Here is a 13347-nt window from a genome sequence, read left to right as displayed (position 1 = left end):
ACAGATTTCTACCTTCATGAAGCTGAGAAAATAGCCCCAACTATTCTGTTGGTTGAAAATCTATCCCTATGTAAGAGACAGCATATCCAGGAGTTATAATTCTTGGTGATTCCATTCATGATCCTGAATAAACGCTCACAAAAGAATCCTGAATGTCTCCCCCAATCAGACTTCAGACAGATATAATGGAAATGAATGTTAACAGTTGGCAGAGACTTGTGTGACTTAAATATAAGTCCTCTCCCTCCTTCAACCTCCCCCTTATTTCAGGCTCTGTCTAGAGATGAAAGAGATTATTAAAGAGAGGGGAAAAGTTAGTTTAACACATTCCACAAACATTTACGGAGTGCCTACCAAGAAAAAGGAAGTAGACTTGGTCTCAGGGATACAAAGAGAGATGTCAGATGGCCCCTTCTCTCACAGATCTTAAATATTTAGTTCTTTAGTGTTTTGAAATTTTCCTTCAAATTTCCCTCAAATTAGCATATGGATACCTATTCTCTTTCTAGCCTCAAACAGCTCTGAAGGTATCAAGAAACCACTTAAGATGATAACATTTCACACTTGTTAGAAGAGAAAAGGGTATATATAGGAAGTTCCTGGGAACAAGGAGGATCCATAATTAAAATATTATGATGTATTAATCATTTGATCCAACCTCCTCTTGTGTATTTGTTTGTTTACAGATGAGAAAACTGGGAACCAGGAAGCTTAACTTAAAAAATACGTATTAAACATTTATTATATGAAGATAGGAAGAAGTAAGCACTAGAGATACAAAAACAAACAAAAAATTGTCCTAACTTTGTCCAAGGTTGTGTAAATAATCAATAACAGGAATTCAAACTCAGGACTTTAATTCCAAATTCAGGATTATTTTATTTTTGTTAACCATGATTTCCTCTAAATTTTGGTATCAAGATAGATCTATAACATCCTTATTTGGCAGTCTCAAAGAAAATATGAGAAGGCAAAAATCTACATAATTGTGACTTCTTCCACAAGAAGAGTGGAAGACTCATCATCTAGGCTCTCTCATCATCCAGACATCCTGCCCCTGGCTTTATACTCGAGGACCTTTCCTGGGAAATTGCAAGCATAGTGAGAGATGTGACCACCTTATTGGTCATCTGTGTCACTTTGTACCACATATATGGTACTTTTCAAAGGTACTCATAGTGGAAATGAATCTTAATAATTTTCACAACCAAGACTGGTAAAGATATCCTGAAGCAAATCAGAATTCTCTTATTTAAGTTGTGATCTTGTGTTTTCTTAAAAAAGAAAGTTCAAGGACTGTGTGTAGATTGTCTTATACAAACCTGGTCAGGCCCTTTGTTGTCACGCTAGAATTAGAGGAGGTCATTCAAATCCACTTTCTAGAACAGGCAACTCAGAGCTGACTCCACAGCATCGCCAGCAGGCAGAGGAAGGGTAAATGTAATCAGGACCAGATGTTTGTCTCCTGTTATAAATTTCTATTGGGTTGGGAAATCTCAGAAACTTACATGAATAACTAATACAGTAAAATAACACTTTAGATTTATGACAGTGATTCCCAAAGTGGGCACCATCGCCCCCTGGTGGGTGCTGCAGCAATCCAGAGAGGAAGTGATGGCCACAGGTGCATTTATCTTTCCTATTAATTGCTAATAAAATTTTTTTTTAAAAATTAATTTCCAGGGGGCTAATATTTTTTCTGGAAAGGGGATGGTAGGCCAAAAAAGTTTGGGAACCACTGATTTATGAAGAACCATAAAATTAAAAAAGGATATTCCTCACAACAACCTAGTGAAATAAATAGTGTAAATTTTATAATCTTCATTTCCCAGATAAGAAAACTAATGCCTATCAGTGGCATTATTAGCCAGGTCAAAGGGCATTCATGTTTAACAACTTTTTGTGTATAATTACAAACTACTTTCCAAAATAGTTGAACCCATTCACAGATTACCACCAATGTGCCTCTTTTCCTCCAACATGCATTATTTCCCTTTTTTGTCAATTTTGATAATCTGATAGGTGTGATGTGGAACCTCAGATGCTATAATTTGTATTCCTCGAATTAGTGGTGATTTGTAGCATTTTTTATATGGCTATCCATATACTGAGTTTCTTCCCTTGGAAACTTCCTGTTTTCTTAAACTTTAAAATTTAAAATTTCACTGAGGAATGGCTCTTATTCTTATAAATTGGAATCAGTTCCCTATATAGAAATGAAAACCTTTATGAGAGAAAGTTGTTTCAAAGAGTTTTTTTTTTCCCTTTGCTCTCTTTATAAACACATCAATGGTTAAGGAAGGATGGAAGGAAGTATGACTGGAAATCTGTCAGACAATTTTTCAGTGATGTACAAAGGTAGAATAAATAATCCTCAAGAGAACTGCTTTCCTAACCCAAACAAGCTTCCCAGAGGATACAATTTTCCTCTTGGAATCCCTTTATGTGACGTGCATTGATCTTTCCAGTTTTTAAGTTGGATTCATTCTCAACATTCAGTATATAGCAATCACAAGGAAATTAGGTATTCTCTATCTTTTTCTCCTTTTAAATGTCTTAAATGATTATTCTGTTTTTCTTTCACCCATAATATAATCACATGTCTATCAAAAATGACAGAAACCAGTCACTACCTAATTCTTCCACAAAACTAATATAAAATTTAATATTTTTATACAAATGAAAAAATACAAGTCACAAGCTTTCCTCCTCTAATCAGGAAAGTTTTAAAAAGTGACCCAACCAGTCTCCTGCCCTCTAAATAAGAGAAAGTCCAGGCTTCTCTACTAACTAAAATACATGCCAAGATCATATTACATTCAAGCAGTCACTAAAAAGATCATGGATTTTTTTAGAAACTATGGAGTACAAACCTATCTCTTGTAGATAAGGACACTTGGAGAGATCAAATGATTTACCCAAGGCTATATAGATATTAAATAGCAGTCAGAATTTGAACCAACAACCTCTGACTCCAGGTCCTACATTCTTTTCATTATATTATATTACTCTTCTGCAATGCTTACTTTACCTATTCCAAAATACAACAAGGAAAAGAAAGGAACCTACCAACTAAATTCTCTTTGTCCTGCTTTTCAGGGGAGGACAGCCCAGAATCCATCACATCCTCAGGAAAGTCTTTATCACTGAATAGTTATGGAGGTATCAGATATCAGAAAGCATATGAAGTGTGACTGTAAGACGGTGAGAAAAGGAAGAAGAATGAGTACATGAGAGATGTTTCTTCTCATTCAGGGACACCCCAAGGATTTAGTTACCCAGGTGAAGGGAATCTGTTTCCATAAACAAAAAACCCAACTACACTTTGTTGCTTGAGTCTGTCTTCAACAGAAAGAAGACTTGAAGAATGTGATCTGCCAGTGAATAGTTTGAAGTAGTCTAGTTTTTTTTAAAAAAAGGGCGTGGAGAGGAGCTTTCTGGCTTATCCTAGAAAATAGTATTTGTTCCACATATTCATACGCTCTCAACAAGTATTCTTTTTTTCTTTACCTCTAAATCAAAAGTCAACAATCTCTAAGTAAATGCTTAATATGTGCGAGGCACAAGGTTAACGTGCCCAAATCTACTTCTACATAGTCCTCTCATTTCAAACAAAGTAATTTCTTTTTGATTTGTTATTTTGCCCTTCGAATTCCTCTCCCTTTTGATCCTATTTTCCTCCCCCTCATCTACTTTCCTTTTAACAAGTATTTATTAAGCATTTTCCTGATGCAAGACACTTGGATCCTGAGGATACAAAATAAAAATGAACAAGTCCTTTTTTCCATGTTCAAATTTCAGTGTTACTACTCATTAATTGTGTGACCTTGGGCAATTCTCCTAGTCTTTCTAGGCCTCAAATTTCCTCGTTTGCAAAATGAAAGGACTTAAACAGATAACCCCTAAGGTCCCTTCTAGCTCTAAATCTTATGATCCTTTGAGTAACCTTTCCAATCACCCTGGTATTCAGTCTCTTTCCCTACAAGTTCCTCCAAAGTACAAGAATTGTTAGCACCCCACTTTTTCTGTCAGGCATAAAATAAAATGAGCTATTTAAACTAAGGTAAAAGAAGAGAGGGCATGGAAACTTTATAAGTTTTCTGTGTTGGCCTTATTTGACAGTATCATTTCCTTTCCATTCCAATTAGCTCTTTCTGGCTAAGAATGCAGTAGTATTTCTGGTATTTAACTATACATTTCCTGTCCATAACAAAACTTCGGTCATTCCCCATCCATTCAAGGATGTGGGATGGATGAGCAGTGAAGTGATTTGGCCACACAAAGCCTTCCATCTATTAGGTACACACTTAAGAATTGGGAGCTGTCAAATGTTTATCTGGTCTAATTTCATCCTCCTTGCTTCTTGGGTCTGCCCCAGGCCACTGGTGACTTGAAGACCGAGGCTAGTTCTCTCCTTTTAGTCACACATACTAATAGATGACCAGTTTCTCCATTATATCTTCTGCATTATCACTTGGCTGCTTCACTCCTTCACAGAGCTCCACGGCCTAATGAGGAATTAAGGAAGAGTGATTTGGGGCTTAGGCAAAAGGATGATCAATTTTGGGATGCTACCATAACAGGCTTGAACTATTTGCTGCCGATGAGCAATTAAAAAAAATTATTTGGACACGGTTTTTCATCCAGTTAGTCAATCATTGAACTGAACAGTTATTTGGTCCACATGGCACTTCTCATGTACCTACCTGTACTGCTATGTATTTTAATGAGTGCACCTCTTACACCTTCCAGATAAATTATAAGTTCCTCAAGGGCAAGGGGCATATCTGAGACCCACATATAGAAAGGTGTGTATATATATGTATATATATATACATGTATGTATATATATAATTTTTACATGTGTGTGCATGTATATATGTATGGGTTTATAGGTGTATATACTTAAATAGGAGGCAGCTAAGTGGTGCAGTGGATAGGTACTGGGCCTAGAGTTAGGAAAACCTGAGTTCAAATCCAGCCTTAGACACTAGTTGCATGATACTGGGCAAGCCAACTTGCCTCGGTTTCCTCATCTGTAAAATGAGCTGGAGAAGGAAATGGTAAATTTTCCAATTTTGCCAATTTTTCCAAAAATAATTCCAATTCCAATTTCCATCTTTCAATCTTGAGAACTTTAGGAGAAGAAAAGACTTAATTAACCCCCTTCCTTTTCTTACTAAATAAACAAGGAAAAAATAATAAGGGGAATGGAAAGAAGAAAGAATATAAATGTTAGGAATATTGGGGGGGAAGAAAAAGGAAGGAGAAAAAATATATATATACACATCCATTATAGGACTTCAGCTCTTGGACATTTAGATAAATTTAGGAACAAATACTCAGAAAGGTTTTTATTTCCTGGTTCTGATGAGAGCTTTCCCCACACACCACACCCCCATCTCCCCAGGCTAGGTGAAACAAATGACCTAGAACCTTCTGTGACTCCAAATCTGACATACATAGAGTACAATTCACTCACCCACCCCTCCTCCTGCATCAACTGAATTACATATGTGAGGCATATATATATACATACACATACTTCTAATATTCTCTGAATCACAGAATCTTAGAGAAATGGACTTTCAAAGTCATTGATTCCAACTCTATCATTTCTTTGGAAAGGATAGAGCATCCAGTGATGCTGCTTCATTTACAAAATAACTGAGACAATGATTTAACTCATTTTTTAAAAATACTATGAATAATTTCATGACATTAATAATTGGTTGCTGCCTGTCACTTTAATACTTGGTAGAAAATAATAATAATTGTTCCGTAGTGGCAGCAGAGAATTTCCCTAAGGTGAATGAATGCAAATATGCCCCCTTGGGAGATGACTAATCTGGTGTTTTTCTTTGTCTTTGAAATGTTCCTAATGTCCCACACTAAAAAACAAGATTTATTTCAACAAAGAGTAAACATCTACTATGTCTTTAGTAGCAAGTCAAGCACTCTAGGAAATGAACATCAGTCAGTGTTAAAACAAAAAAAAGATTCCTCTTTATTTGTAAAAACCAACTTGAAGTGACCAAACCTTTATTAAATACTTAAGACACTTATGCACTTGTCCATGTTACAGAGTATTTCCCTATTCACAGTATCTGTGCTCTAACATAATAATGAACTAATTTTTTTATGGTAAAGGAGACAAAAGAGAAAAAAAAAGTATCAAGAGGGAAATGTGAATTTATAGTTTCTCTCTTCCTCTTAACCTGGAGAACAGGATGTTGACACTATTTGACTACATATTGGCAAATGGAGTCTAGAGAACAGTTATTCTACCAGCTTTAATACAAAATAGTTTTAGCCTTAAGAAAAAAGTTATTTAATTGCTCTAAATCTGTTTCTCTGAGGAAGGAAGGAAGGAAGGAAGGAAGGAAGGAAGGAAGGAAGGAAGGAAGGAAGGAAGGAAGGAAGGAGGGAAGGAGGGAGAGAGGGAGGGAGGAAGGGAGGGAGGGAGGGAGGAAGGGAAGGAAGGAGGGGTCAATGGACAGAAGAGAAAAAGGAAAGGAAGAGAAAGAAAGAAAAAGAGACTTTCATAGATTCTTATAATTGGCAAGATCCTCAGAGGCCATCTAGTCAAACCTGAGCAAGAATTCTTTTTAAACTTCAACAAATGATTTTCCAGTCTATAGTTGAAAACTTGTGAAGGGAACACAATTATCCTCCTGCTCTGAGACCCCTCTCACTCCTCCAGCACTCTATTATCCTTTTGTTAAAAAAGTTTTTACCCAGATACTTTGGTCTGTAATATCATAGCTATGAGTCTTCTGTCCATTGGTGCTAGTTTCAGTCCAAAAGTCTTTTGCTTTTCAATTCTGTGCCTGTTACAATGTCTTTGATATCTATTTATCTATCAAGTCATGAAAACTTGTCTGTTCCCTTCTTGTATGTTCTTTCAAGGTTTCTTTGACCTGTACAGATTACTTTTACTTTTACTTTTTTTTTTAAGCCCTTACTGTCTTAGAATCGATATCAAGTTTTGGTTCCAAGGTAGAAGAGTAGTAAGGGCTAGCCAATTGGGGTTGAATTGCCCAGGGTCAAACAACTAGGAAGTGTCTGAGGCCAGATTTTAATCCAAGACTTCCCATCTCCAGGTCTGGCTCTCCATCTACTGAGCCTCCTTAACTGCTCTGTGAATACTTTTTTTCAATACCCTCAAGATTATGTAGCCTCCAGCCTATATATATATATATATATATACATATATGTATATGTATGTATATATATATTTTATATATATTTATATTTTTTATCTAAGTGATCCTATCCAACTCCTGTTACCCTGCTTTATTTAATGCCATTTCTAATCTCTCACATAGTATACAAGAAAACCATCAGTGAAACAATAAGCATTTATTATGGCCATACCAGACACTGTGCTAGGCTACAGACTGTGGGGATGCAAATACAATAAATGAAATAATTTCTACTTGTAAGGAGATGCAATAGAGGACTGAAAAAAGGACAAATGTTTGACATATTTGTATATATGTCTGTACATATATATATGTATATATATATACAAATGTATATTTGTGTATCTTTGTAGATATATATATTTCTGTATATATGCATCTATAGAAAAAGTTTCTGTAGAACAAATTCAATAAGAATAAATACAAAGAAATTAAATCAAGGACGTTCAAGTGAGAAGACATGAGAAGTTGAGAGAATTCAGAACTATTTGACATCTTAGAAAGTGGCACTTGAGCTGTGCTTTGTCAGAAAGATTCTGTTTGAGTAGCTCAGGGGAGAGCCCATTCCTAGAATGGGGGAGAGCCGGTGTAAAGCCACAGAGAGGCCAGAGATAAAGAGATTATGTGAAGACAGAAGCAAGTTAGGCTGATTTAGACTACGTGAGGGAGAGTAATATATACAATGAGGCTAGAAAGCTAGGTTGGAGAAAAACTGTAAAGGGCTTTAAGAAAGGATTTTATATTTGATTCTAGAGGCAACAAAAAGGCATTGGAGTTGGCTTTGGGAGTGACACGATCAGATCTCTGCTTAAGAAAAATTACTTTGGCAGTGGAAAGGATGAAGTGGGGAGAAACTTGAGGCATGGAGTTAGGCATTAGGAGTCGAAGTAATCCAAAGGAGTGATGAATTGAGGTTCTATCTGTGTAAGTGGAGAAAAAGGGTTGGATGTGAGAGTTTGTACAGGTAGAAATGTCCAAATTTGGCAAATGGTTGGATATGTGGATGAGGGGATACGAAAAGTAGAAAGTAACCAAGATTATGCAGCTGGGAGAATATAAGGATGGTGGTACCTTAACAGAAACATGTTAAGTTCCTTCAAGCAAAAAAGGAAAAGTTCAGAAGGAAGTGGGTATGATGTAGGGGCAAGAAGGTAATAGGCTCTGCTGTATATTTTGGGTTTGAGACATTCCTGGGACAGTCTGAAAGGTCCTACATAGAGTATCTCATGTATTGCCATAGAGATAGAGGAAATCTTATATGCTCTTATGGAATGATAATCTTTTGGAGACTACTCGGGAGAGTGAGTTTCCCTTGTTACTTTGACATGCAATTTAAACATCCTCTGATTAGGCTCGTTGTTTGTGCTCCGGGGTTTTGGGTAAAACCAAATCCCAAAGGGCTGAACCCTAGGTAGGCCAAGACTACATCTATATATCCATGAACCAAATAGTTCATGGATATCTGTCTCAGTATTTTTAGAATGTAAGCATCTTGTGACTAAGAATTGTTTTATTTGTATTTGAATTTCTGGAACCTAGCACTGAGGCTTGCTTGTGGTAGGAGTTTAATAAAATATCTGATAATTAACAAAAACCTGTATTGTTAAAAAGTTTTGCTTTGAGTATAACTTCCAGGTTTTACTCAATTTTCCCAGGTACCAACGAGGAAATAAAAATTAAAAACACACAATAAACAATGTTAAAAAACAACAATAGTTTTATACCCACTCTATTATAATAGCTAGGCCACCAACTATTTATGCATAATATAATGTATGTTCAGTGATTTACTTTAAATGAGAAAACCAATTTTGTCATCTATTTTAACCAATTTCTGAAGGTTTTTCAGATTTTCAGCACCTGGATGCATATATTGTGTAAGTCACACAGCAATGTAAATGGGCTTTGCATGTACTTGTCTTAAACACTGACTCCAGATAATCCACTAATGAAGTTCAAAGTTGTTTTTATCAAGATGTTTAAAGATTTATCTTTTTTTTTTTAATTTTTTAAACCCTTAACTTCTGTGTATTGACTTATAGGTGGAAGAGTGGTAAGGGTAGGCAATGGGGGTCAAGTGACTTGCCCAGGGTCACACAGCTGGGAAGTGTCTGAGGCTGAATTTGAACCTAGGACCTCCTGTCTCTAGGCCTGACTCTCAATCCACTGAGTTACCCAGCTGCCCCCTAAAGATTTACCTTTTGCTTCTCTTCTTCCAGAATGTCCGTCATCTATGTATATTGGCATTTCCAAATCAGCTTCTGCAGTGAGACTCACCAATGTAAATTCAGGTTTTCCTTTTCTAGCAATGATTTCCTCTATGCAGACCATCAACTTCTCCTTGGATGGCGGTCCCTGAGAGGGCTAGCCCTTAAAGCCACCCCAGCCTCTTCTCATACTATGGAATTCACTTGTGAGTGGCCTGTCTTGCCCCAAATGGCACTGGGGGAAGGGGACAGAAGTGACCTGCACTAGATGCTCATCCCCTTTCCTTCTGGCCTGCTGGATCCTCACACACATCTCTTCCCAGATCCCTTTGTTCCTTAGTTCCCTGGCTGAGCACAAGCTGCCCCCTCCCATTTCCCAAGAGAAGCATGCCTCACAAAGTGTGAGTGGGCAGTTGAGGTCTATTGCTTGTTATCACAGAATGGTGGATGGAAGAAAAACAGGGAGGGATGCTAGCAGAGAATACAGGACAGAAGTGATTGCTGAGAATTTCCAGAGAACAAGCCTGTTCATCTTTCTTGTGCAGCCCACCAGGGTGGGCACTGGAGGGGAAGAAGGTGCCACTTCGAAGGTGGCAGACAGGCTTCCGCTACTTTAGTTCATCAATAACTCATTCAATTCTTGATGTCTTAGTTTGTGGCACAGAGGGGATGGGACTTGAAACAATCCTGCAAAGGAGTCTGAGAAGCAGTTGTGGCAGATGACCAAGGAGAGGAGTAGTACCACTACTGAAGTCAATCTTTAACATTGATCTTGAAGGACACCTATGTCAGGGTTCCAATGGCCCTTCTCACCTTTTGAGGGACACAGACCTCATCCAACTCTTGTGGTTTCTTAGAAAAAAAAAAAGAATAAGCAGAAGAGCTGGGGGAGGAAGATAAAACTCTGGGGCTTTAGAAGGGAAAAAAGCAAGATGATTTAAAAAAACAAGTTTTCTGAAAAGAACCCCCAGAAACTCCAGCAATGACAAGTATTCAAAGAAGAGAACCCCTCTTCAATAGACACATTTACCTCACTTTCCTTACTTTAGCACAGTAATCCCATCCCTACAGACCTCAAGCCAGTGAAAGATAGGTGGAGAATTAATAAATACTAAGATATGTTTACTAGACTTAAGGTCATATTTTCTAGTCATGTAACTAACTAAAATCTCTGTGTCTCAAATTTCAAAATTTACCAAATGGCTTACAACACCTACCCAGCCTATCACACAGAGGTGTTTTGAGGATGACATTGAATAATTCTCTAAACTGCTATAAAAATGTTTCCGGCTACTATTGTGTGTTAGGCAATATAGTTTTTAATGAAATAATTGCGGAGTTAAAGTAAATGAGAAAAGATGGGATTCAAAAGAAGTTTTCCACTCTTATCCCAGTCTTGTTAAGTAGTTATACAGGTATGGTTTCATATATTCTTGTGTCTTAAAGGTGAATAATTGCAAACATAAGCATGCCCACCCCTCTTTTAATTATTCAAAATTTAATTTCATTTTTATATTTAAGTGATTACTCAAATTTATGTTCCATAGTATGAACTTAATTCAGATAGGCAATAGTTTATTAGCATATTATATGGTAATTTTTATAGACTACGTAACAAACAACATAAAACAAAGTTTTTCACTTACCCAGGTCATACAAACTAAGTAGCCAAATATTTATTCAAGTATTTTTTCAAACTAGAAAAAAGTAATACTAAAAACTTTGTACCATGTCTGTAAACTTTATTTTAAAAATTATGTTAAAAACTAATCATACAGGAATATTTTTATTAATAGGCTTAAAAAGTTTTGTTCCCCTGTTGAAGGAAAATACATTAGCAACATCTTCCATCAGAGACCATCTATAAAAAAGTAAAACCTCTAGGTGCTGAAATGTTCTACAGTAGATTTTCTACAGTTCACACTTGTAATCACAGGATTGGAGACCATTCTCCACTGCTTTTCTCTAAAATCTGGTAGAGATAGCTGTCTTAAACAAATGACTTGTCATGTGTTACACTACCACAGGTACTTAAAATAGAGTGCACACTGCATTTCACTAACAAAGCAAGTCTTCTCTAGATGTTGTCATATCATTTATTTTCCTGGTATTTAAGCACATCTTTCAAAGAGAAATACTAAATCCCGTGACTATAACATTCATGTTTCCAGTACAATGAACAACAGAGATGGCCTAGATGCCAGTCGATTTTTTCCGTTTGTATGGATGCTGTCACCATTATTGTTAAGAAACATCCTGAAGGCAAATTATTACAGGTTCAGCTGTATTTCTGTAGGAAAGAATGGCTAGAAGTATAATTTTACTCAAAATACCTGAAATAGTCATCCTAATGACAAGAATAAGCACCATTTTTCTAGTTTCTTCTTGCCCAAAATATATTCTTCAGTTTAGTTCAGCAGTATGTGCAAGACATTTCTTATTAGTATTTTAAAACTATTGGAGGCAGGGAAAAGAATGGGAAGGGAAAGGTATTCAGGAAGGAGTCTCAAATCCCCTTCATGTATACACACCGAGTTCCTATTTAGGCTAATAGGAACTACTCATGCATACTAAAGGGAAAAACCCTAAGGGCCACATGCAACCTTTAATCCCTAGGCACAACTATTACTGATGTCAAGAGAAATCACAGGCAGATTTAAGGCTGTATTCGGCTGTAAAGAATCCAATCTCTTCTTTGCCATTCTTTCTATATAGATCACACATATCAAAATTTCATGGGATGGGAGCTGATAAATACAGAATACTTTTGTAATATTGTTTCCCATATGGTTTATCAGTACTATTTACATGGGAAAGTGTCCATGTTTAAAACTGCTATAAAGAAAAATTGCAGCCACAATTTAACTCTCTGAGATACTGCAATATCCCCAGAGTAATTTTTATTCTCATTTTCTTCTCCCAACTTCTTTTTTTCACCAGGGTGTTCACCACAGTCCTTAAACAATTTTGGTCTTGTTCCAAAGAAAGGAAAAAACAAACACTTAAAATCTATGTTCACTGCCACCCACTTTGGGAAAGTCCAGTCTGCAATGAAAATGGGGTTCCTGGTGCTGAAGGATAACTAGGAAACCCATCAGGCTGAGTTGGATAGCTCTCCAAAGCTGAAGCTGAATGGACCTAAATACAAAGAGAAAAAAATCAATTTAGAAAGCTGTTCCAGCTATAGTTGTTAAGAGAAGTAGATTTTCACTTGTATTTGGCAAATATGCAGCTAGAGTATAGTGGGAAAGAAACAGAAAAATTGTTAGCTGGGACAACTTTAACTACTAAAAATTTTTTGGAGAATGCTTCAGCTCCATAAAACACAAGAATGCTAGTTTATTGATCTAAATGGTCTTTAAAAAATCCAAAAACTATAAAAACTACAGAACACAAAAAATAATTGAGTTGACAAAGCCAATACTATGTTATTATTTTACAGAGAGCAGTATGATTTGAAGTTTTGGAAAATTAGATTAATTATAATTTAGGTGGAAGAGCTGAGAACATAAGCCCAGAAAATAGTTTTTACTACAAAATGTTATGGCCTGGTTCTTGGCACTTAAATTGTCACCATTCTAAAGTACTTACAGGCATGAACAGTTTACCTGCTGTAAGAGGGCTGACTGTGCAGCTGCATTGTGCTGCAGTTCCTGCAAGGAAGACTGTGAGGGGTTCTGGGAAAATCCAGGTATTCCTGGGAGGGACAAAAGTCCAGGAAAAACAGAATTTCCTGCAGCTTGAAGTCCAGATGACAATCTGTAATAGCCAATTGGGAAAAGTTCATGCACAAGATTAAATGTATAAAAGCTGGATTTCCTACATTTGTCAAATATATTTCATGTAAATGCCAAACCTTTCTGATTTTTCCAAATTCAACAAACCAAAACACTGAGATCTACTTACCAAGTTTGCAATCACAAAATTATACATGT

At 36.5% G+C, this 13347-nt stretch overlaps 1 protein-coding gene across 1 annotated transcript in view; it reads right to left on the bottom strand.

Moving 5' to 3' along the window:
• Window positions 1–11064: 11064 nt before the first annotated feature.
• PROSER1 (proline and serine rich 1) overlaps window positions 11065–13347 on the bottom strand; it is a 28117-nt gene continuing 25834 nt past the window's right edge. Inside the window, exons 12-13 of the mRNA XM_044666069.1 lie at window positions 13021–13171; window positions 11065–12550 (exon numbers count right to left, since the gene is read on the bottom strand). Of these exons, the coding sequence (XP_044522004.1) occupies window positions 12428–12550; window positions 13021–13171 (274 nt within the window). The 3' untranslated portion in view covers window positions 11065–12427. The remainder of the gene's footprint in view (window positions 12551–13020; window positions 13172–13347) is intronic.

Source organism: Gracilinanus agilis, chromosome 3 (assembly GCF_016433145.1).
Source record: "Gracilinanus agilis isolate LMUSP501 chromosome 3, AgileGrace, whole genome shotgun sequence".
NCBI lineage: Eukaryota > Metazoa > Chordata > Mammalia > Didelphimorphia > Didelphidae > Gracilinanus > Gracilinanus agilis.
The sequence above is the reverse complement of the archived record's forward strand: the minus strand, read 5'-3'. Positions and strand labels throughout refer to the sequence as shown.